General features: G+C 36.5%; 1 protein-coding gene across 1 annotated transcript; it reads left to right on the forward strand.

Moving 5' to 3' along the window:
- The first annotated feature begins 21,906 nt into the window (after positions 1 to 21,906).
- Positions 21,907 to 23,193, forward strand: LOC129741789 (uncharacterized). Its single transcript, XM_055733576.1, has one exon. It carries the CDS (start codon positions 21,907 to 21,909, stop codon positions 23,191 to 23,193), a length of 1,287 nt encoding a protein of 428 aa, XP_055589551.1.
- The last annotated feature ends 2,456 nt before the right edge of the window (positions 23,194 to 25,649 follow it).

A 25,649-nucleotide genomic window follows, 5' to 3' on the forward strand; every position in this document is an offset into this window, starting at 1 on the left:
TGGCGATATCATCGAGACCAGTTATTTGTGCAGCGGTTAGCGCACTGAGCAAGTACCAGGCCAGCCCGGCGGATAGGCACTGGCAAGGCCTGAAGCGTATTCTGCGATACCTTCGAGGTACGACCGATACGGCGTTGGTATTCCGCAGAAACTCGAAATCGGAACCACTCATTGGATATACTGATGCAGATTTTGCCAACGACTCCAATGATCGAAGATCTGTATCAGGTTACGCTTACATGATCTTCGGAAATCTTATTTCGTGGTCAACAAAACGTCAGCAGACGGTCAGTCTGTCATCGACCGAAGCTGAGATAGGAGCCCTTTGCCATGCGGTCAAGGAAGGTTTGTGGTTAACAAACTTCCTTGGTGAATTGGGTGTGGTTAGCACTCCTTTCACGTTAATGGAGGACAACATCCCTTGCATCCAGTATCTGGAAGAGGCGCGGACTCATCAGCGGATGAAGCATCTGGATGTGAAGTATGCTTTCATCAGAGACATCATAAGAAGCGGTCAGCTATCTTTGCGACACATCTCTATTGAGGATCAGCCAGCTGATGCGTTCACGAAGGCGTTACCAAGGGCGAGGCACGCGAAGCTGTTCAGCATTCTCAATCTGCGAATTGAGGGGAGGTGTTGATACTTACGGTTTCGGCAGAGGAAATCTGCCGCTCCGTCGGCGAAACCAAAACAGTTTGTTCTGGTTCCGCATGCTTTGAGTCAATTCGCAATTGAAACAATAGCGGTGATGATTGATGATGACAGCTGATGATGGTAAACACGGTACAAATGTTTACATCATCACACTGTGAAGCCAAACAACTCAAATTGGGTTCGTGGTAACAAAACAGTGTTACCAGATATTCTGAGTAAGAACATCAAAGTACTCATTAAGAAATGAGTACTTTCCCGGTTAGGGAATATAAGATGTGGAAGTGACAATTAGCTATCGCTAATTAATATAGTTGTATTCTACTGACCTCACAGACGAAACATGAATAAAGATAACTCTATTCCACCACTGAAACCTGCGTTTTCAACAAAACCAAAATAAAACGCAAATAAAACCAAATTTGGCATGGGATGGCATTTCAATGCGAGAAATTTTTCAATGTGAAGCAATTCCTTTCTTGCAGTAAGAGGATAGAATTGGGTATATAGGAAGGGAAGAGGAAAGCTTACATTTAACTTTTTTTTTTCTACAAAATCCGAGAAATGGACAAAACTTAATTTGGAAAATCATGTTGGTACGATTCTGTGATTATCTGTGGCACCATCCTCCTTTCAGTAAGTAGTTACATAGGAGGGAGGTGAGTCCAATACTATTTTGTTAGCATTAGTTCTCAATTCATGCTAACGTAGCCAACAAATGGGAACAAATATGGCATGGAAAGGTATTTGGTTACGAGATAGGTTTCTACGATTGTTATAGACCCTTACGCTTTACAGTATAGTGAGGGTAAGAAAGGAGGGAGCTCTTTATAAATTTTGTAGAGCTTAAAAACTTATCAGCCAATGGAATTAAATTTTTGATATAAGATGATTTTTGGGCACGAAAAAATGGGTATGATTCTTAAAGACCACGACCTCTATTCAGCAAGGGGTGAAAGGAAGGACAGAGGGATCTCTTATCAGTTTTTTAGCATAAATCCAGAATATATCAAGCAAAAACAACCATATTTTATAAGTTAGACTAGCTGACCCGGTGTGCTTTGCTACACCTTTCAAAATCAAATGATATTTTCAAAAATTATTCAAATTTCTATTGTTTTATTTGCATTACTTTAAACCAAATTATAAAATAATTGATAAGCAACCGCTATAAAATGAGAGCTGCAGCTGATGTTTCGAATTGCAACACAAAGATAAGTTAAACGAATATTCTAAATCTTGCTCTATAAATTTGTGTTAAAGATCTGATAATTTGAAGCTGTCTGGACGGTCTCAAATTAATCGTACGCAAACAATCTAACTTATAAAATATGATTGTTTTTTCTTGATATGTTCTGGATTTATGCTGAAATACTGATAAGAGAGTCCCTCCCCTGTCCTTACCTTCACCCCCTGCTGAATGGAGGTCGTGATTTTTAATAATCATACCTAATTTTTTCGTTCCCAAAAATCCTCTTATATAAAATAAAGTTCCATTGGTTGATAAGTTTTTAAGCTTTACAACAAAATTTATATGGACCCTCCTCCTTTCTTCCCCTATCTACACTGAAAAGCGTAAGGATCTATAACAATCGTAGAAAGATATCTCGTAACCAAGTACCTTTCCATGCCATTATTGTTTCCATTTGTTGGCTTCGTTAGCATAAATTGAGAACTTTTGCTAACACTTTTGCTAACACACTGGCTTACCTCCCTCCTCCTATGTACCTATTCACTGAAAGGAGGATGGTGTGTCAGATAATCATAGAATCATACAAAAATGATTTCCATGTAAAGTTTTGTCCATTTCTCGGATTTTGTAAAAAAAAAGTTAAATGTAAGCCTCCTCTTCCCTTCCTATATTCCCAATTCTGTCATCCTACTGCAAGAAAGGAATTGTTTCACATAGAAAAAGTATTTTTCGTACTGAAATACCTTTTGATGCCAAATTTGATTTCATATGCTCGATAAATTCTCTTATGCAAAAAAAAATATATGGAAGCTCCCCTTTCCCTCTTAATATCTTTCCGCTGAAAAAAAGGCGGGGCTTCAATTTATGATAGAAACATTTTTCGAATCCAAGTTCCCTTATATGCCAAATATGGTTCAATTTGCTCTTTCAACTCTCCAGTTATACTGAAAATTGTAAGGGAGACCTTTCCTCCCCCTGTTCATCCACCTCTTTGAAGGAGTGAGGGATACCTAATATTCATAGAAGCATTTCTTGTACCCAAATATCGTTCCATGCCAAATTTGGTTGCATTTGCTGTTGTAGTTTTTGAGTTATGATGTAAAAATTCTATGAAACTCCCCTCCTCCTTTCCTTTCTCCCCACTGGAAGAAGGAAGGGTTCTCAAACAATCATTAGAACATGTCACGTTCCCAAATACCCGCCCATGCCAAATTTGGTTCCGTTTGCTTAATTAGTTTTTGAGTTGGGTAAAAAATTATAAAAGAAACCCCCTCCCCCTTTATTTCTCCCTACTGGAAAGAGGGATGGGTCTCAAATAATCATAGAAATATTTTTCGTATCCAAATACCCTCCCATGCCAAATTTGGTTCCATTTGCTTTATTAGTTTTTGAGTTATGTAAAAAAATATGAAAAAGGCCCCCTCCCCTTTTCTACAAAAAAGGAGGAGAGGTCTGAAATAATCATTGAAATATTTTTCGTATCCCAATACCTTCCCGTGCCAAATTTGGTTCCAATATCTTGATTAGTTTTCGAGTTATATGAAAAATTGTAAGGTAGCCCCCACTCTCCCCTTCCTATCACCCCACTGAGAGGAGGGAGGGGTACCTTATATTCATAGGAATATTCTTCGTACCCAAATACCACACCATGCCAATTTTGATACCATTTGCTTGATGGGTGCTCGAGTTATGCAAAAAATTGTCTTTTGTTTGGGAGGCCCCTCCCTCCCTTATTGAGAGAGGGAGGGATCTCAGACCATCATAGGAACCTTCCCCTGCCTCCAATACCCCCACCTGCCAAGTTTCACGCAAATCGGTTCAGTAGTTTCCGAGTCTATAGGGAACAGACAGACAGACAGACAGACAGACAGACAGAAATTCATTTTTATATACATACTAGCTGACCCGTTGTGCTTTGCTACACCTTCCGGAAATAAATGTAATTTGTAAAAATTTATTGAAATTTAGATTTTAGAGAGCATTTTTTTAAATCAAACCTCATCATACTTCAGAACCAACAACTTTGAAATAAGAGCTGCAACTGCAGTTCTGAATTGCAACTCAAAGATGGTATATATTATTTACTGGAACTTGATCTCTAAACTCGTTTTTCAAGATCTGAAATTTGTACTCTGTACCCAAAAAAAAACCTTTTTAAATATGGTCCCTTCTTTGAAAAGCTCTTTATCTTAAATTTACATGGGTGCTCTCCCATCTTATTCAATTTTGTCCCCCACTGCTTGAAGAAGATAGGCAAATTTAACCGGCTCGATACCCAAACAGCACTTATCATGGTAATGAAAAAAATATTTAATTAGTTATGTATCAAATACAGTGCAAATTTCTTTTTCTTTAATAAATTTAATACGGTAAACATATAAATATTTAAAAAAATATCAGTTGCATCACTAAATAAGTTCTCAGCTTTTTTTTTTAATTATCTTTTTGAGAGTCAAATATTCAAAAATGTAGGCAAAAACAAATTTCTAAGTTTACATTTGTCCCGTATATTGGGGCAAGTGTCAATGCAAAGCTTATTTACAGATGCGTCAGAGTAATGGCTTTACAATCGAATGCTGTTCAAAGGGAATGACCTTCATTTACAAAGAGATTTAAGAATTTTCAATATCCGCTGCAGTTTCAACAGTCGGAATACCCCTTCTGGTCTTTCCAACATATTGAATCATTTTGAAGATGAATTTCTTCAAAGTTCGACGTTTGCCCTTGCCCCACCGTGTAAGTTGACAGAAGGGAATATTGTTTTTAACACTTTAAGGGTATACTTAAAATTTCTCTTAAAAATTTTGCGTCCAGTTGAATATCAGTTTTAAAGTCTCGCTTTTCAAAAACGAAGTGGATCAAAAGTCTCTTTTATGCAGCCATGTAACACAAAAACACTTTTCATGTTAAGTACGTACTTGAATTGGTATGTAAGCAAATAGAACGATGGTTTTTTCAGAGTCATTTAAAATAAAAAGCTCCCATTTTCATTTCTAAATTAATTTCAGTTGTGTATTTGGGCCGAAGTAACAATTTCTAGAAGAAAACAAAATTTTTAATTTTTTTAACAGAAAAAGTTGAACGTTTGAACATATTCTAATGTTCCTTGAATGAAAAGTCGAATGCTACCTACATTAACACGAACTAAATATGTAATTATTTTTGCAAATCTTTCAATTGGTTTTGGTTCTATTGATAAAATACCAATCCGTGTCACATCTAGGCGTCATTTATTACCACGTGCTGTGTACAAATCAAATAAGCAAGAAAAAAACACATCTAGGTTGCATATCGCCCCACGTGTTTGAGAAACAGGCGCCTTATTGTTAAATTTTCCAGCAATCTATGAACAGTGTGCTTTGGTTACTATCCTCTTGCGACGACGTTTGCTCGCCCATGGAGATGAAAAACAAACCCCTCAAAGAAAATATGCTTGGTTGAGAAATACGCGCCAAAATATTCCTACTGATCAGTATGCTATGCCTGGGTAACTTTCCTTTTGCGACGTTGGCTGGCGACGCCTCGACCATAGAGACGAAAAACAAACCGCCCAAAGGAAAAAAAAATCTCTCAAGAAAATGGATGTCATGACTTTAATTTGTTTCGAAAAACTACAAATTTTGTATGGAAGCCTCTCCTTCCTTAAGTCGGATGGAGTTTTGACTATTACAGAAACCATCCCCGGCCTCAAAAACCCTCAGATGCCAGTTTTGACGATGATCGGTTCAGTAGTTTCCGAGTCTATAGGGAACAGACAGACAGACAAACATTCATTTTTATATATATAGATATAGATTTTTCAGGGCTAAGCTTAGAAGAACAGATTAAAATTATCAGATTTTCTTCTAATCTTCTTCTATCCATCTATAATTTCCAATTCTTGAAATGTTCTCACTATGAGAACATAACATTCACCGATAAGGCCGTAAAAATGAATTTCAAAAAATTATCAGATCTTTAACACAAATTTATAGATCAAAATTCAGAAAATTAGTTTAAGTCATCTTTGTGTTGCGATTCGAAACTCCAACTGCATCTTTCATTTTATAGCGGTTGCTCATGAATTATGTTATAATTTGATGTAAAATTATGCCAACAATGCAATAAAAAATTGAATAATTTCTAGAAATATCATTTGTTTTTGTAAGGTGTAGCAAAGCACACCGGGTCAGCTAGTTTTTATATATTTTTAAAGTTTTTAACTTTGCAAAGTAAACATAACCACTTCATAGCCAAATAATCATATGAAGCGTTTTACAGGAAACTCCACGTTTCATTTCTTCCTTGTTTCTTCCTTCCTTCTTTTGCGTTTTACATCACACGGTTGGTTTGGCCATATCTGCAAGGCATGTTTTATGTATCAGATGTTGGAAAAAAAAATGAGGAAACCAAGTTTTTTTTTGTTTCGATTATAATCGATTCAATATCTTTATCTCATTCGGGACTTATGTCAATGATCAGTTGGTGGACAGAATTTGAAAAACTTATCCATTGCAACTTTGATCGATGTTTACTCTTGAGCTTGAACACATCGACATCGACTCAGGAAGCAACTGACTTGTCAACTGAGCTATATTTTCCAGGATGCATACCAGTTTTGGCCATGTTGGTGTTAGAAAAAGAGAAAAAAAGAAGAAGAAGAAGCTTGGCATACCAGAAAGTCAGAAAACAAACTCCATCAAGATCAGACTGTAAGAAAAGATTGCATTGAGCTTCAACCCAAGCAACCAAAAGTCCCATATCTATTTAAACGCTTGCCTCCAAAGTTCGAATTTCGCTGAACAAACGTTCCAAAGGGAATTGGTACCGAATTTTCTCGAATGCGAGCATGAAAGCTTCAAAATGTTCCTCAAATAGCCTTTCTGTGACACGTCAATCACATCACTCAGAATTAAAGTTACATATAGGGCGTCAAATAGCCTTCAATGTGAAGTTCTTGAAGTTCCAAAAAGTCCACTAATAGCCATTTTTAGTGAACCACATTTCAGTAGACTGCATTTCAGTAGACATTGAGACATGTCCGCCATTTCATGAATATGAAATGTCATTTATTTCATGAATATGAAATTTATATTGAAATTTAAATTCAGAACAAGCTTACTCGCAGCGGATTGTTTTTGAAAAGACTTATTTTTTCTAATTTAAAAAATTTCGTCCTACTGTTCTTACTACAAGATTATCACATATTGAAAGTCAGTTGGTGCAATTCATGATTCAATTGAAGATAAACTCAAGAATTTCATTAATTTTATACTTAAAAGTATTTAACATGGAATTCCATTTTATTTAAAACCGATATGATTCTAACTGATGTTTGATTTCTATGCCGTTTCGCAATGCTTTTGAGTAATAACTAGCAAAGCTTAACAAACAAAGTTTCAATAAGAACGTTAATTTTGGGCTGAATAAAACAAACTTCAGCTCATTGATTATGATGAATAAGCTGTGATTGACCTTTTTAACGAGACTTTTGGTTGCTTCGGGAATATTTTACTTTTTGTTGGAACGAAGCAAAAAAATACTGGTTTTCCTATCATAACTTTTTTCATTACTAGTTAGGTATTGCTAGTTATGATTGATTGCTCAAAGTTTAACTCCAATCGTGATACGGTCTTCAGGTGAAATATTTTTCTTAAATATTTCACCGGAGGACCGTATCACGATTGGAGTTTAAAAAAAAAACAGTTAAAGGATGATACGGTCAAAATTTGATCAATATCAACTTGACGTCTTTCTTTCAATTTTGCATTTAAAAAATCTGATCACCCCTCATTTTAAAGGTGTGTGCGTGTAGAATGTTGCTCCTATTTTGATTTTGGAATTCACTCATCAGTTGTCAAAATGTCGTCCAAGGAAGCCAAGAACGACAAGGAAACCAAGGATTTTCGCGCATCGCGAAAATCCGAGCTACTCGCACGCAAAGCTGGCAAAATCGCTAAAAGTTACCAAATCAACCGTAACAAATGTAATTAAAGTGTTTGGAGAACGTTTTTCGACAGCTTGGAAGTCTGGATCGGGGGGAAAACGAAAACCGGAAGCCGCTGAGACAACAAAGAGAGTTGCCGGTAGTTTTAAGCGAAACCCTAACCTCTTTCTCCGAGATGTCGCAAATAAGCTGGGTGTATCGTCTACAAGCGTGCATCGAGCGAAAAAACGAGCCAGACTATCGACTTACAAGAAGGTAGTGACTCCAAATCGCGATGATAAACCAAATACGACGGCCAAAGCGCGATCCCGGAGGCTGTACACGACGATGCTGGCGAAGTTTGACTGCATGGTAATGGACGACGAAAGCTACGTCAAAGCCGACTACAAGCAGCTTCCGGGACAGGAGTTTTATACGGCAAAAGGAAGGGGAAAGGTAGCAGATATTTTCAAGCACATGAAACTGTCAAAGTTCGCGAAGAAATATCTGGTTTGGCAAGCCATCTGTACCTGTGGCTTGAAAAGCAGCATTTTCATAGCTTCCGGGACTGTCAACCAAAAAATTTACGTGAAAGAGTGTTTGAATAAACGTCTGCTGCCTTTCCTGAAGAAACATGGATGTTCCGTACTGTTTTGGCCGGATTTGGCATCTTGTCATTACGGTAAAAAGGCCATGGAGTGGTACGCCGCCAACAACGTGCAGGTGGTTCCCAAGAACAAGAACCCTCCCAGCACGCCAGAGCTCCGCCCAATTGAGAAATACTGGACTATTGTCACCCTTTAAATGCATATCTTTGTTATCAACACAACAAATATGAGAGTTTCATTTAACGCCGTCTAAATATCGTAGTCTCTTCCTGGATTCCTGTTTCAGAGTTAAACGGGTTGAAAATGTTTCTTTAAAATGAATTTGAAAAAAAAGATTACAGCCAATGCGTTGATGCAAGGGTAAAATTATTCTCATAAAACCTTTAAATGTTTCGTAGTTCATTTTCGATCCTTTCCTTGCTGTATCCCAACTAGCCATCTTCTTTCCGAAAAACCTGATGCATTACTACACGATGAAAGTTGCACATTTGGCGTTCCCGTCGTCGTCGCTTCTGTTCGGAAAAAGGACACACGCTCGCTGAAAGAAAAGGATTATCGGGGTATCAGGAGAAGGATTTAGTCTAGCATTTTCGCCACCAGCCGCCATTCAGCTGGCAGATTGGTGGCAAACAAACGTGGTAACTGTGCATGTGTGCACCCACAAATATGTGAGAAGGTCCAAGCGTGGGTGTTTGCACAGTTTGCATCCTTGACGTATGCAGTGAGCTTGCTGTCTTCGGCTTTGCTACTTAAGCGGGATCCTTTAACGAAGAATCAACAATGGTTTTCGCTGGTCGGCGATTTAGTGTTTTAGTGATTTTTTTCCTGAATAAGTGGTATGGGTAAAATATTCGAAAAATGTAATTGTTTGTTTTGGATGGTATACATGCATCATTAGGCCAAAACAATGACTTAAAAAACTCTTAAATGACAATTACTGTCCGCTTACGCCTCGCACTTCCACCTACTTTCTCCGTCAGTTCCCATTGGCGCAGAGCAATTCGTTTCAGCTGTCTCAATTGTCCCAAGTGAGATGTCTGTTTTCTTTTCCTGGTCCTTTTTCCCAGGACCAGGTGCCACCCTCACCCATAATCCGGTGGCGTTGGACCGGTAGTGAACAAGGCCATATTTTCTGCACCCTCCACTGCCAGCTAACTAGTTCGACAGAAATGGACATGAATCAGAAGGGAGGGGTGCTGGTTTGCGCGAAGCTCCGACATCGGCAACCGCCATAAATTGCTCCAACTGTCAATCGGAACCAAACTTTGAAAAAGCGATTCCCGAAAATCCCAACGCGACGCGATTCGGCAGCAGCGGAACCTTTTTTCTGGATGGAAACTAGCGCGAATCAGATAGAAAACATGAAAAAAATGCTCCAGTGCATAACGACCTGTAACAGAGAGTTCGATGAAAAATTTCGGTTCAACTTTTGAAGCTTTGATTAATTTCAGCGCAGAATAGCTTAAATTATACTCTCTTTATATGCTAAAGAAACATAATCTGATCACGTCATTTCGAACAAGAAAAAAATCAAATATTTAAAGGTGATGGAAATTCTTGAAGGAGAAACATGGAAAATCAAGGAAAGATAGATCATAGATAGATAATAAAAGATACAATAGCTCGCAGATTTGATTTGTACCACAATATAAAAACACTTGCAGGTATAAGCGTACAAGCTCAAAAAAAGTGATCAGAAAGGTGTGTAAAATTTCAAATAATAGTACCCAAAGAAGTACGTTAAAAATTGATCTATAGCGCTATACAAAAGTTACAAATCAACTTTTAAATGCCCAATTTGCGAAAAGGCATAATCATCATAGAATGTGCTCGTGATATAGTCGATATAGTCCGCTTATTTTTCATTTTTTTTGCATGTTATTAGTAGTGTTTTTAAAATATCGCTCCGAAAAGAAATTTTAAAACTGAAAAAGAATGTCTGTGCTGTGTTTTGATCGTGTATCCAGCTTCATATAAGTGAAATTCTGAAATCTGAAGTGCAGTTTCGATTCCTGAGCCACTAAATATATGGGGGCTTGTGCTACGCCCCCCGGACACTTTCAGAAATTCGAAAGAGACCATGAGCCTTTCAAGAAAATTGAGCGGAAAGATTCCTCGTTCCTCGTTCAAGATAAGTACATGATTATTCTTTTTGCCATTTAATACCATTTCTATAAATGAATAATCAAATATTGAAATTTAATAAACTTCGTAGCGTAGCTCAAAATATTTTTTCCAGAAAATATTTCACCGTCAGTATTGTGTTCAAGCTTGTACATAAGTCGCGATACAAGTTGCAAGCCTCTCCGATACAAGTAAGAGCTCAGCAGGGTTCTGCTCGAAAAGCTCTAATCGTTCTTTGCACAACTTGCATCAAATGTGGAATACAATATTGAACTGCTAATGCGATATGGTAAATCTGAATGTATTATCGATTTTGGTTGATATTTTTCGGTGAAAATTAAGTCAAATCCAAACAACTTCTTTACGTTTCGGCTTACTGTTTTGTTTCGGCCATCTTCAGAAAAACTGTATTTCAAAAATATAATATAATACAAAAAATGTTTTGTTAGAATAATCACACAATTTTCCGTCACTTTTAACTACACTAGAAGCACTTACAATTGTTTCGCCGTGTGCTTTCCTAACGGCTGTCTAACTTACTTTGAGTCAGATTTTGAATCGCTTCTAGTAGCTTGCGTTTTGCGTTCTTGGTGACGTCGTGCAGTTGGTTGTTGTCGTCGCGTTTGGGGTCGTCGTTTTCGAATTCTTTCTTGAGAACTGTGGCGTCGCTCTTAGTTTTTTGATTATTGAGCTGTATATTTTAGAGATCTCGATAGCGTCTTGTTTTATGTTTACTGTATTTCCTTTTTTCAGTTTTATATGTAATGTTTCAGCAGTCTTTCTTTTTCCTTCTTGGTTCACTCTCTCTAAAATATAAGCCTTTTCAAAATCAAATTTGTGGTTTTGCTCAAGAGCATGTTGTGTCAATCCTGTGGCCCTGGAGTTTTGTTTAAGACTTGTTTTATGGTTTTTTATACGTTTTTCCAGTGTTTGCGATGTTTGACCACAGTATTCCTTTCCACATTCACAGGGAATCGAGTAAACTACATTTGTTTGTTAAAGTTTTGGGATCTGGTCCTTCGTTTTGGTGAACAAACAGTTTTTTATTTTATTTGCTGGTTTTGAAGATGCAATGATATCATGTTTTCTCAATAGTTTACTGACTTTTTCGCTGAGCCCTGGGATATATGTTAGTGAGACATATTTGCCGTTATTTTCAGTGGGTTTGTTACTTAGCGAATTGTAAATGACGTTCTAAAAAAGAGGGTAGATGTCATTTACAATTCGCTAAGTAACAAACCCACTGAAAATAACGGCAAATATGTCTCACTAACATATATCCCAGGGCTCAGCGAAAAAGTCAGTAAACTATTGAGAAAACATGATATCATTGCATCTTCAAAACCAGCAAATAAAATAAAAAACTGTTTGTTCACCAAAACGAAGGACCAGATCCCAAAACTTAAACAAACAAATGTAGTTTACTCGATTCCCTGTGAATGTGGAAAGGAATACTGTGGTCAAACATCGCAAACACTGGAAAAACGTATAAAAAACCATAAAACAAGTCTTAAACAAAACTCCAGGGCCACAGGATTGACACAACATGCTCTTGAGCAAAACCACAAATTTGATTTTGAAAAGGCTTATATTTTAGAGAGAGTGAACCAAGAAGGAAAAAGAAAGACTGCTGAAACATTACATATAAAACTGAAAAAAGGAAATACAGTAAACATAAAACAAGACGCTATCGAGATCTCTAAAATATACAGCTCAATAATCAAAAAACTAAGAGCGACGCCACAGTTCTCAAGAAAGAATTCGAAAACGACGACCCCAAACGCGACGACAACAACCAACTGCACGACGTCACCAAGAACGCAAAACGCAAGCTACTAGAAGCGATTCAAAATCTGACTCAAAGTAAGTTAGACAGCCGTTAGGAAAGCACACGGCGAAACAATTGTAAGTGCTTCTAGTGTAGTTAAAAGTGACGGAAAATTGTGTGATTATTCTAACAAAACATTTTTTGTATTATATTATATTTTTGAAATACAGTTTTTCTGAAGATGGCCGAAACAAAACAGTAAGCCGAAACGTAAAGAAGTTGTTTGGATTTGACTTAATTTTCACCGAAAAATATCAACCAAAATCGATAATAACAATTAGCGGTGATCGAAAATCGTCCCCATCAAATCTGAATGTAGAGACATCTTAACTTCGGATTTCGAAACTTAAAATTAAATAATTATTTTAAAAAATTTCATGCACCAATAAGCTTATGGTAATTCTATGATCAATGACGACAGAAGGTGAATTGTGTTGTGTGTGTGTGTGTGTGTGTGTGTGTGTGTGTGTGTGTGTGTGTGTGTGTGTGTGTGTGTGTGTGTGTGTGTGTGTGTGTGTGTGTGTGTGTGTGTGTGTATGATTTTTTTTTCTTAACCCTGGACACATTGATCAAGATATAAAAAAACCATATTGTGGTGTTTCATGTTGAACTCCAAAAGCTCTTATTCCCATGGCTATCGAAATGCACACTGTTCAAATTTCATTACAAAAAGGGATTATTAGTTAGTTTACATATGAATACAATCCACTCAAAAATGACCTAAGCAAAAGGCAAGTAGATTTTGTTTCCAAATCGTATTACAATTCCAGTTTGTTTTTAGATATATTCGAAGCTTTAAATAAAACACATTACTAGGGCGGTTCGAATCTCCCGTTTTCTGTAATTCGACAAACTTAATTGATGAAGAATGAGTTAATTTTAATTGAACTAAGGGTTCAATCATTCATAGAATTAAATATAAAAGATGCCTCAAGCTTATACGTATCATTTTATCTGGAGTGTGATAAGCATTTGTATTTTAACATGATCTTTTTTAAATTATATATCGAAAAGAAGATAATTTAAACTTCTTGAATAAAAACAAAGAATAACAAAAATTTGAACTTAACAAAACATTTATATTTTAATTTTTTAATTTTTTTTTTGATCTTATACAGTTATGTTTTCTATACGAATTTTGGTATAATCGGATTGAAAACCGGTAATATGGGTATTTTATTAAAGATTGCATTGGTGACAGGAGTAAAAAGTAATATTCAGATTATGTCGATATGAATTTTAACGTGTTTTGAAAGTGGATGGTGAGGTGACAGGGCTCTAAGGTGAGAAACAAAATAGCAGGATTCAGTGAAATCGTTGTTTTAACTTAAATGGAAAAAAATACGCAAATCACAGCTTGTAAGTGGCTTCGCTTGCGTTCAGGTGATGATTAACATTAATGTATTAAATGTTTTTGAGGTTATGAGAGTTTTTTAATCACTTTGTAATTGAATGTTATTGTAGTGATAACAACATTGTTTATTATTATTTTTATCAAATTAAAATACTATTTTCATTCATTAATAAAAGAATATTAGGTAGGCGATAAGGCTGGAACAATAATCAATTTCTTTTTATGTCAACCCCCCCCCCCCCCTTTGAAATTTCCAATAAAATTGAAGGGGGGGGGGAGAATAAATAAAGTATAAAATATTATATGTAAATTTCAAAAAAAAATCAAATTTCCGAAAGATTTAAGACCAAAAAACAACAAATTGTGGAAGATAGGAGTTATTAAATATTTTAAACAGCATTTTCAGAAGGTTAATTCACGCACAGTAGTATGATATTGTTATTTAAAACAGAATAATTGTCAATAATTACCGTAAGTTGGGATGAAAAGGGACAAACCGTCCTATGCTGGTTTAGTTATACATGCATATTAACTTTTATTTTTTCAGATACGTATCCTTTTAAAACAAAACATCATTTATAACTATTTTTATAATTCATACATATAATCGTATTATACAGGCTTTTTGAGTAATTTTCCTTACGGCCATATACTATCGTTTGGGGTAGGGATATTTTCAGAGGGAATGCATCTTGGGATAACCTGAAGAAACTATTGCAAGCGGAGTGGGTTGCCAACCATTGTACGCTTCTGAAGGTTGGATGCCTTCCTTCGACGAACCATCGGCCGTGGAAGCCCTAGAATTTAATTCGAAGGCCAAGCCACACAGACATAGGCAGGACCTTGCTACCGATGGGGGAACCATACATACATACATACATACATACATAAGACTTTTACACAAGTGTGAATGATTTCGATGTTAATTTTTGAATTATTTCAAAACAATACGTATTAAAATAAGATTTGCTGTTTATATTTCAGATTACAAATCTGAACTTCAAATCCGAATGAAGAATAAAATTTTAGAATAAATAATTCAATATTCATGATTCATTTTTCTTTGTTCACAATTTATTTTTTTTAGGAAATTATTTTATCGGCTATATCGGTGAAATTGTATATTCTTTGAGAAAGAATATTTAAAAATTGAAAGAATCACATTTCATCTTTTTGTTCGTTCGTACTGCAAGTTTCCGCTTGTGGGACGAACCACGCTAGGCCTACTATTGTGTGGTGGTTGCTACAACTCTATCAGTATCAACCACTGCAAGGTAGTAGGCCCGTGAGGAACAAAACGATGAAATGTGATGAAAAGTTTTCAAATTAAAATTACCCTCCCGCTCATTTTCAACATCTTTCACCTTATTCTAATCTTCTATCCGTCTATATTCTTTCAATTCTTAAATATTCTTTCTCAAAGAATATACAATTTCACCGATATAGCCGATAAAATAATTTCATTAAAACAAATTTACGGTGATTAACTCTTCATTTCGAAAATTTATTTTTTCTGAATTCAAAACTCTTAAATCGAAATTGTTCACAATACTAAGCTTCCAATGGTGAATTTTGAATAAAAAGTCCACAATTTTCAATTCTTTTTTAAACCCTTATTTAAAAAATAAAACAAACTCACGATTGAAAACTCGTACTACAAAATTGTAAGTTTCATATTTATGATACTAAAATCGAAACTATGAAATTTAAATTTGAATTCTGATTTTTGTTGGGTTATGAATTTGAAATTAAGAATAAGCAATTCTTTTGTCTTAGTTTTCAATTACTTATTTATTCATTATAAATTCCAATTCTGAACTCTTAGAAAAATGTTAATTTGAATTGCAAAATTCATATTTGGAAATTCAAAAATTAAAATAATAAAATCCGAAAAACTAGTTTAGATCTCACAATTCGAAGCACAACTTTATGAATCCATAAAACTTTTTCTGAAGTTTTAATCATGAATTATTTATAATTTATTTGGAGTTTTTTTTAATCCTGATAATAAGTTAAAATTATGAATCTTTTTGAAGAAAACATGAGTAAAATCATAAAAATCACACTTATGTAAATGAAGAATGTCTATTTAAAAAAATATCACTGAAACAAAAGATGTCGATGACAATTTTCTGGAACATAATGTCTTAACCTTTTTAAACACGACTTTTTTTTAAATTGATATGGCAATCACTAATTCATTCAAAGCTTCTTTTAATTCTCATAACACCACGAAGAGTTCAAATTATGATTTAAATTACTTTTATGCACATTTTGTCTTATATTTCACATGTAAATTAGAACTCGATATTTATAGTATTATAAACTTAAAGATTTAAATCGTTGTAATATTGGTTGTGATTGTTTTTCATATAACAATATCCACGCGCTTCCGGAATAATTTAAATTAAGTGTCGTTTTGAAACCACACTATGCATTAACCCTTTCCTTCCCACGAGGTTTTTCACGTTTTAAAAATAGAAATATTGATTTACAGCGAAAGTTCTAGAACAAAAGATGCATAATTTAAGCCTACTTTAATGATCCATTTGATAAATTTGGGTTTTGAGGTGGATCATATGTGCTCCATTGGGAAGATACCAACACATAGGGTGCAAATGAAAAACAGGAACTAATTGCATAAAAACATGGAATTTCATCACTTCATTGATGACAAACTAAAACGATCATATTTGATAGAAAAAATTCTTTGGTATACGCATCCCTCGAAAGTCTATTTATTGAAATATTTGAAATTTTCATTCTTGCCTTGGAACAATGGCCGCCATGACACTTTGCGCAAGGAAAACAAAACATGCCGTTTTTCGAGAAAATCACGTATTTTTACAAATATTTCGAGACATGTGGTCATTTAAGCAGATAAAATAACTATCCTGAAGCGATTTTTTTGTTGACGAAATGATTTTCATGAGTATTGATAAGAAGCTTCACTAGAAGAAAAGTACGTTTTGTTCCCAGTGTATCACCAGTGATCCACTTTACTTACTCAAAAATTTACATGTTTTAGTTGAAATCTAAGTAAACCATCATTTGATTCTGCTTGCATAAGCAACCTTCAGCACGTCAGTATTTTTATTTGAAAAAAAATATAAAAACTTGGCAAGTTATTGTACAACACATGACAACTTGATTTAAATTAGAAAAAAAATCCGACTTTTTTGCAGTTTTTGATCTGCCCAGCAAAACCTAGCGAACCGATTTTCTTCAAATTTCGTGCAATGATTCTTCACTCTTATCTACACATTCGGTGAAAATATGGTGCTGATCCAAAGCGCCCAGTTGAAATGCGAGCTTTGCAAAGTTGTGGATCACCTGTGCTACCATGGGAAGGAAAGGGTTAAAGATAAAATAAATTCTGAACTAGGTCTCTGTAACTTTGAAAAGCTGAAAAACAATCAAAATGATGAAGACAATGACTTAGCTATGAATTAGGTACGTAAAAATATTCATACGTATCAGCACAAACCACCCTAAGTAACCATGCTCGCGATTCCTTTAGTCTGCCATAGAACGGCAGATTTCGAGAGCACGACTGGGAGAGCCATGGATTTTGTTCGATTTACGCTCTCCCGGGGGGTTGTGCTTGCTTGCTACAAAACTATTGAAAATCTGGACGAATTCCGATATCTTTTAGTAAATTCGGAAAACGTTGCTACAAATTTTTGAAAAACCACATAAACAGCATATCAATCGATTGTAGAGATTAAAATCTATCATTGGGTATATAAAAAATGGGCAGGTTTGATGAAAAGTTTTAAGAAATCACGATAACAAAATGAGAAATGTGCGCATCATAACAGACGGGTTCGAAAATCACGATTTTTTTCTTGTTTTCATTGTCGTATTACGAACAACAGTAATATTTGAGATACTAAGTGTATTCAGTGAAAATGACTATCATGTTATTCAAATAAAACTAAAATTTGAATTTTGGAAATCGGTTCAGTTAGGAATGAGATACAACACTGCAAAGCAAAAGTTCATAAAAAGAAGCTTTTTTTCAGAAATTCCACGCTAGCGACCGAAAATTCCATATGACCATCAATTTTTCTATATGTTTAAAAAGATTTATTTTTCACAATTTCAAAACTTATTAGATAATTTCAATACGTCAAAGCAATGAGAAGATATGGGAATTCTGAGAAGACATTATTTTCGGGGGTTTTTTCCATTCGGAGCAGAATCCAGACGTTCGGATAAATTACATCAAGTGAAATTTTATACATTCAGAAACTAGAATAAATTTCCTAACTAATGAATGTAAAATCATGAAAATCGGTTAACACAGGGGTGAGCAACCCGCGGCCCGCGGGCCGCATGCGGCCCTCGAGACATGTTTGTGCGGCCCGCGAAGCTTATCTCAAATTTAATTTATTTCACGATTTTTTTCTGTAGCAGATTGTTAATTATCATAAAATAGCAGTCCCTACTAAACCAAAAACATAATATATCATAACTTGGCTATCGCTTCTAGTTTCTTTTTTTTCTCTTTTTGATAGGAGTTTAACCCGTTAGGGTCAATCTTCCTCGCGCTTCTAGTTTCGGTAATATGGAGTATGGAAATTTCAATTTTGGGTAAAATCGATCTTTCCTAAATAATAAACCAATAAACCTACATAACAATCAAAGCTGATTTTCAATCAATTTACTACTTTTTTTTCAATCAAGGACTCAGATATTGTCGAGATATTCTTGTTTCACAGATTCAATTAAATTTTACAATTTATAGAAATTCAAAAAATATAAGACTACAACTTCTTCTAACCTCCTTAAAAAATGTTATTGAATATTGAAGATTTTATTTTTTCAGCAAGTTTGTTGAAGACTGCGAAATCATCTGACCTACGATTTTGAAAATATCAAAGTTTCAATTAAGTTTGATTTTTCTTTATAGTTTCGTATAAATTCCCGGTTTTTGCAGGTTTGGATAACAAAAAGAAATTTTCCAAATCTTTTTTTCCGAAATTCAAAGTTATTCGTGGTTATTTGAAAGTTGATAATTGAGCCAATAAGTCTTTGTATTTAACAGTTTTGTCAAATAAAAAAGGATGTAAATTGAATAGCAATTTTTTTACCAATTTTTTAAAGTTATCTCGAGAACTAGAGCTGACAAAAAAACTAATTGAATACATATTTGGATTCAGCGCTCCTGAATAAGTCAAAATCAGTTCAGAGATCCCTTGCACCTAGGAAAAATGTGAATTTTGTTAACTTGTGTTATTTGTGATGCTATTTTCAGATATTTCATTAGCAAATCATGCAAAATATTGATTAAAAAGAGTCATTTAACTTAAAAATTTGACATCCACATTTCCAAAGTCATAAGATTTTCATGATTCATCCTAAGAAAGCCTATCCCAGAGGTATCCAAATTTACTTTAAAATTTATGAAATCTGTAACATTGACAAATCTGGTTGAAATTTTTTTTTTTTTCGACAAATTGCTCAACATTTCAATGCAATTATTTCATACGAAACTTCAAATTAAGAAAATCACCATTATAGAAAAAAAATCAGTTTCACTTCCAAATCCAAATGGGTTGTGATAATAACTTTCCGAAAATGGGCACAGAAAAAATTCGTTATGGTTAAGCTCCATGAAAATTTTAAATTTAAGTGATCACGAAAAAAGCCATCGCATCGGTTCGAACAAAAAAGGTGTTTTCTCAGAAAACACTTCAAAGCTTTTGAGGAAGCATAGAAAGACTTACAAATTTTTTCGATTTTAGTAAATAAAAGGGAAGCAAATGATATTTCCTTTTTGTTAAAAAATAAATATATTCGCTATCCATTTCAAATCACTCAAAACATTCAAATTATTGGAAAATTTACATGATTTATTGATAAACCTAATCAATTTTGGCTAGTTAATAAATCAGCTTTAATTGAATAAAAAATGTTTATGCAAGCACATGAATATGTGTATTATCCTCTTTCATTTTTTTAATCAAAAATTTGTCGTTATAAAGATCAACGTAAAGCTCTGCAAACTATTATTACTTAAATTTTATCTTGATGCGGCCCGCCGAAAGAATTTTAAATTAAAAGTGGCCCGTTGCTTCAAAAGGTTGCTCACCCCTGGGTTAACATATATCATCAGGGGAACGCGCGCAAACTCTCGGGTCATATTGACCCGAACGGCTTTTGTGTAACTTTTTTTTTCGGCTTGCCAGTTGTGGCATTTCCGGTGGTCACAGGAAGTTGCTTTTTCTACAGGTTATGTATCTCGTGGTTTTAGTAATATGTTCCAAATTTCATATTTTTCCGATTTTTTTCAAAAGAGTTATGACGATTTTAAAGTTTGCTTTGGGTCATATTGACCCGAACGGCCTAGGAAGGTTAACGAAATGATTTTCATGAGAATTGATAAGAAGCTTCACAAGAAGAAAAGTACGCTTTTTTCCCAGTGTATCACCAGTGATCCACTTTACTTACTCGAAAATTTATATGTTTTAGCAGAAATCTAAGTAAACTATCATTCGATTCTGCTTGCATAAGCAACCTTCTGCACGTCAGTATTTTTATTTGAAGGAAATTATAAAAACTTGTCAAGTTATTGAACAACACATGACGACTTGATTTAAATTCGAAAAAAATCCGACTTTTTTACAGCTTTTGATCTGCCAAGCAAAACCTACCGAACCGATTTTCTTCAAATTTTGTGCAATGTTTCTTCACTCATATCTACACATTCGGTGAAAAAATGGTGTTGATCCAAAGCGCCCAGTTCAAATGCGAGCTGTGCTAAGTTGTGGATCACCTGTGCTACCATGGGAAGGAAAGGGTTAACAAAATGCAAAGTAAATCACCTTGGATAGAAAACTGGACCCTCTCTTCAATAAAAGATTTCTGATCATAACTTTACCAGAAACCACTTTCGTGGCTTTAAAAAAAAATTTGTGTTTGAATAAAAAAATCTGATGAAACCCGGTCATCCATGGTTTTGCCGTGAGGGCACCAAAGTCTTAAAACGCTAAATCAAGTATTAAATCGATTTCCTGAACCAATTTAACACTTTGTTGGAACTGAAACTATTGTAAGGAATATCATGAAGTTGCTGCATACATTTAGGGGTAAAAATTAATTTTGAAGAATCTGTGATTTTCGTTGTTGATATCTCAAAACGAAGGTTTTAACGGACGAAATTTTATTGTTCACGAACATGTGAGATCCTTGGAGCCAAAAGGGTATATATTCATATAAGCCTATTTAAAGAATAATGGCCTTAAAGTTGTTGTGTTATGTCATTTTCCATAATGATTTTTTTAGGAAATTGATATTGTTCTTTCAAATGTAAATGTATGTTGAAAAATATTCTATATTCTGATAAAAAGTTGAAGAGGTTGTGTATAAGACACGACCACCAGATTAACGTAGAATTACGAAGCAAATATGACAATATAGAAACATGTTAACTATTTTTCTTCATCTGCGTAGTAGGCCTGAAAAAGACTGATTGTGTCTCAATCTGCATGCGAAATACTATGCTACCATTAGCCGCCTCATGCAACAACCGAATTTTCGGATTTCCTTAAAAAATCCGGGATGGTATTGACCGGACAACAGCAGCAATATCAATCGCCGCTGCCGGGCCAGCCGCAGCAGCAACAGTTACTGGAATTTTGCTAGTTACTAGCAAGAGCCAAGCCTTGACCGGGTTGGAGCGGCAGGGACAATATCAGAACTTTATAGATACCAGCAACAGCAGCAACGAAGAGGGTCGGACGCAAATTGGTCGGTTTCGTGCACTCGGGAAGAGGTCCAACAACAGAATGAGCTTGCTAATATTGCCGTCACGTCTTTTATCAACTTTTTCCTCATGCAGTTTTTGTTCGACGCGAGAGGTTGCCGGGTTAACTTCGGCTCTCGCACGAGCTTGCTCGCCATGTATTCTTCTCGGTCAACAAGCTTTTCAGCATTCTCAGTCTTTGATCAAACGTACAAGCGAGCAGTTCTCTTTTGACAAGCACTCTCCTATTTTCACGTCGAGCAAATTTATTGACGAAATCGTCGAGGTAAAATACGAGACATCGTCGGGTCGGTATCAACCCATTCGTGTGAAAACATCTAGTTAAAAAAGTACGCGGTCCGTTCGTGTGGTTTGGCTTTCGCCGGGGCCTTCCACGAGTCGAGTTTTTCGTGCCACCGCCGGGGCAACTCGACGGACGTTCCTAGCGTCGCCGTAAAAAAAGCCCGCCATTTTGGCGCGGCTCTCCGTTACCATGGCGGCCTCCCAGAGCAAATGGGGAGATCCTCCTAAAAAGAATAAGCCGTTGAAGACATTGCCTGATTGGATGGACGCACACGATGAATTCGGGGAAACACAATTCCTAGTTGTAAGTGCCAGCAAAAACAACCAGGACGAAGAAACAACAACCGACAAGAGCACAACAATGCCGAAAAATCCTTTTATCTTCTCCAAAACCATAGCCCAACTTGGTATCAAGGTAGATGAGGCCAAACCAATTGAAAACGGGAATAGATACCTGCTGAAAGTGAGGAACCAGCAATGCGTAAATAAACTGCTCAACTTAAAGAAACTTATTGATGGAACTGAAGTCCTAGTAGAACATCATCAAACACTCAATACAAGCCAATGTGTAGTAACATGCCATGGTGTAGCCGAAATGAGCGAAAAAGAACTCTTGGAAGAACTGGCCAGCCAAAACGTTGTACGAATTTTCCGATTTGTCAAAAAAGAAGGGAAAAAAGAAATACCATCCAATACTATGGTCCTAACCTTGAAAACTACTAGGCCGCCTACTCACGTATATTTCGGCGCTTTCAGGATAGCGACACGTCCATACTACCCTAAACCCCTTCAATGTTTCGGTTGTGGTGCTTTCGGACACAAAAAACCGCAATGCAAATCCCAAGAAATTTGCCTAAACTGTGGAGGAAAGGAATGCGTAAGGAATGGATGCCAGAATACCCCTAAATGCATTAACTGCCAAGGTACGCACAGCACAATGGACCGGAATTGCCCTATGTTTCAGGAGGAGCTCGAAATATGTAAAATCAAAACGGACCTCAAAATACCATACTTCCAGGCTCAACGGGAATATAAAACAAGAACCGCCGCATCCTCATTTGCCGGAATCAGCAAGATTCAACGTCGTCTTGAAACCCCTAAGGAAATAACCGAAATTGAGAAAAAAGACAAAATAATAGCACAACTGGAACAAAAAATTCAAATGCTTCAGAAGGAAATCGAAATGCTTGGTAGAACGGCCCTCCTGACAAGGAAAAAGTTGGGGGAAGCAATGGAAGAAGATCCGACATCCGAAATGACTGTTTCCAGTGAAGACGAAACCGATATCAATTCTTTAAAATTGAAATTGACCCCGAAGCGTAAAATCGATAAAGAATCTTCCGATGACCAGAGCACGCCAACCTACTACTACAACAAGCAATCTCTGAGGAAGGAGAGAAAACTAAAAAAAATGACCAAAAAAGAACAAGCCAGTGGAAACATGCAACCGACATCATCTCGACGCTCAGACATTTAAACATTCAACTATGGCTATTACGAACCACGCTGTATCACAATCATCGAAAAGAAACCCAAATCAACGATTGGCAGTTCAATGGAACGTTAGAGGAATAAAGAGCAGACTTAACGAGATCCAACTGTTGATAACCGAAGAACAACATCCCCCAATAGTTTTGGCATTTCAAGAACTTAAGACGAATGACAACATCTACAGTAACGCCTTAGGCGGCATTTATACGTGGCACAACCAAACCGGCCCTACCCCCCTCAGTGGTGGAGTAAGTGTAGCGGTGCTGAAAAAATACCCCCAGAATAGAATCCAAATCAACACCAACATGCAAATCAGCGCAGTCACTATCAAAGGAAACGTGAATATGACAATGGCATCCATGTACATACCCCCGGATTTCCCCAACAACGACCTGGCGCAAGAATTAGACGCAGTTCTCCAGCAGCTCCCGAAGCCTTTGATGATTATGGGCGATTTCAACGCTCACCATACCCTGTGGGGCGGAGAAATCAACGATTGTAGAGGAAAGATCATCTTAGATATTATGGAGCAACACAACATGATGATTATCAACGAAGAACAGCCGACCAGAATCGACCCAAGAAACGGCGAGAGATCAACTTTAGATCTTACATTCGTATCCTGGAATGCAGTACCAAGAATAAATTGGTCATTGGATCCAGACCCAAGAGGCAGCGACCACATGCCAATAATCCTACGCAGCCACAGCCCACCAACCAAGATAACCCTGAGGCATAGATGGATTTACAAAGAAGCCGACTGGAGTAACTTCGAAGAATGTATCTACAATAATCTTAGCCCCAGAGAACACTACACGATACTGCAACTCACCGACGCTATCGTCTCAGCAGCTAAGGAGAGTATCCCCCGGACGAAAGGTACGCCAGGACGCAGATCCGTCCCCTGGTGGAACGAAGAGGTGAAAACCGCCATCAAAGCTAGAAGGAAAGCACTACGTAAGTTTCAAAGAGCCGATTCCCAAAATGAGATAAAACAACAATTATGGATTAACTACAAAAAGGCCAGTGACAATGCGAAAAAAGTGATAACAACTGCAAAACAACAAACATGGGACGAATTTCTCACAGGAATTAGCCCGAGCTCCACCACACAAGAGCTCTGGGGACGTGTATCCGCCCTAAGCGGAAAACGCCGAAGAGTAGGATACAGCTTACAAAACGATAATATGTTCACCGACGACCCTGACGAGATAGCGGAACTACTTGCAGATCAGTACGAAAAAGTCTCATCAACTGCAAATTACGACGAGAATTTCATACAGATTAAAAATACTAATGAATCGAAAGCTTTACTCCCTGACTCCAACGAAGAAAAAGACTACAACGCAAACTACAGTATGACCGAATTGTTATATGCGATTGACTCTTGCAAAGGAATATCCGCTGGACTCGACGAAATCGGATATCCCATGATAAGAAATCTGCCTTGCTTCGCAAAAAAATTGCTTTTAGACTGCTATAATGAATGCTGGCAAAGAGGCTGTTATCCAGACACCTGGAAAGAAGGTCTTATTGTACCGATTCCAAAACCATGCGCGGTGAAACGAACAGCGAACAAGTTTCGGCCAATCACTCTCTTAAGCTGCCTTTCAAAAGTATTCGAACGCATGGTCAACCGTCGTCTCATGACAGAACTTGAGGAAAAACACCTTCTTGATAACAGACAACACGCCTTTCGTAAAGGAAGGGGGACCAGCAGCTATTTTTGCGAACTCGATGAAAAAATACAGAAAGCTGCTGAACAACACATGCACGTAGAATTCGTTACTCTGGATATCGCCAAGGCATACGACCGCACATGGAGGCACAACATTCTTCAGCACTTGAATCGATGGGGAATCGACGGCAGAATGTTTTCATTTATCCAGGACTTCTTGGCGGGTCGGATGTTCCGAGTCGCCGTTGGTGGAACAAAATCATCACGCCGCTGTTTGGAGAACGGTGTTCCGCAGGGTTCTGTGTTGTCAGTAACACTTTTCTTAGTCGCGATGCAGTCAATTTTCGACCAAATACCGGAAGGAATCGAAATCCTACTTTACGCTGATGACATCCTGGTAATTAGTACGGGACCTTTTGCTTCATCGGTACGAAAACGACTCCAAAAGGCAATCGACATCATAAACTCATGGGCACACAACATCGGCTTCCAAGTATCCGCCGAGAAATCACAGCTTATGCACAGCTGCTCCAGAAAACACCACGGAAAAGCTCCTCCTGCCCTGCAAGTAAGTGAAAATACTATTAAGAAGGCAAATTGTATCAAACTTTTGGGTGTTTGGATCGACAAAAGACTGAATTTTAAAAAACACATAAATATAACTAAGAAAGATGCATCTAAACGGCTATGTCTACTTCGATGCATAAGTGGACGCAGTAAAATCGGATGTCGGAAAACCATCGCAAGTATTGGCAAATCATTAA

The sequence above is a fragment of the Uranotaenia lowii genome, chromosome 2 (genome assembly GCF_029784155.1).
Source record: "Uranotaenia lowii strain MFRU-FL chromosome 2, ASM2978415v1, whole genome shotgun sequence".
Classification (NCBI taxonomy): domain Eukaryota; kingdom Metazoa; phylum Arthropoda; class Insecta; order Diptera; family Culicidae; genus Uranotaenia; species Uranotaenia lowii.

What these genes read in the sequence shown, in the direction of transcription:
- LOC129741789 (XM_055733576.1), top strand. Translation starts at nt 21,907, where the DNA reads ATGGCGGCCTCCCAGAGCAAATGGGGAGATCCTCCTAAAAAGAATAAG.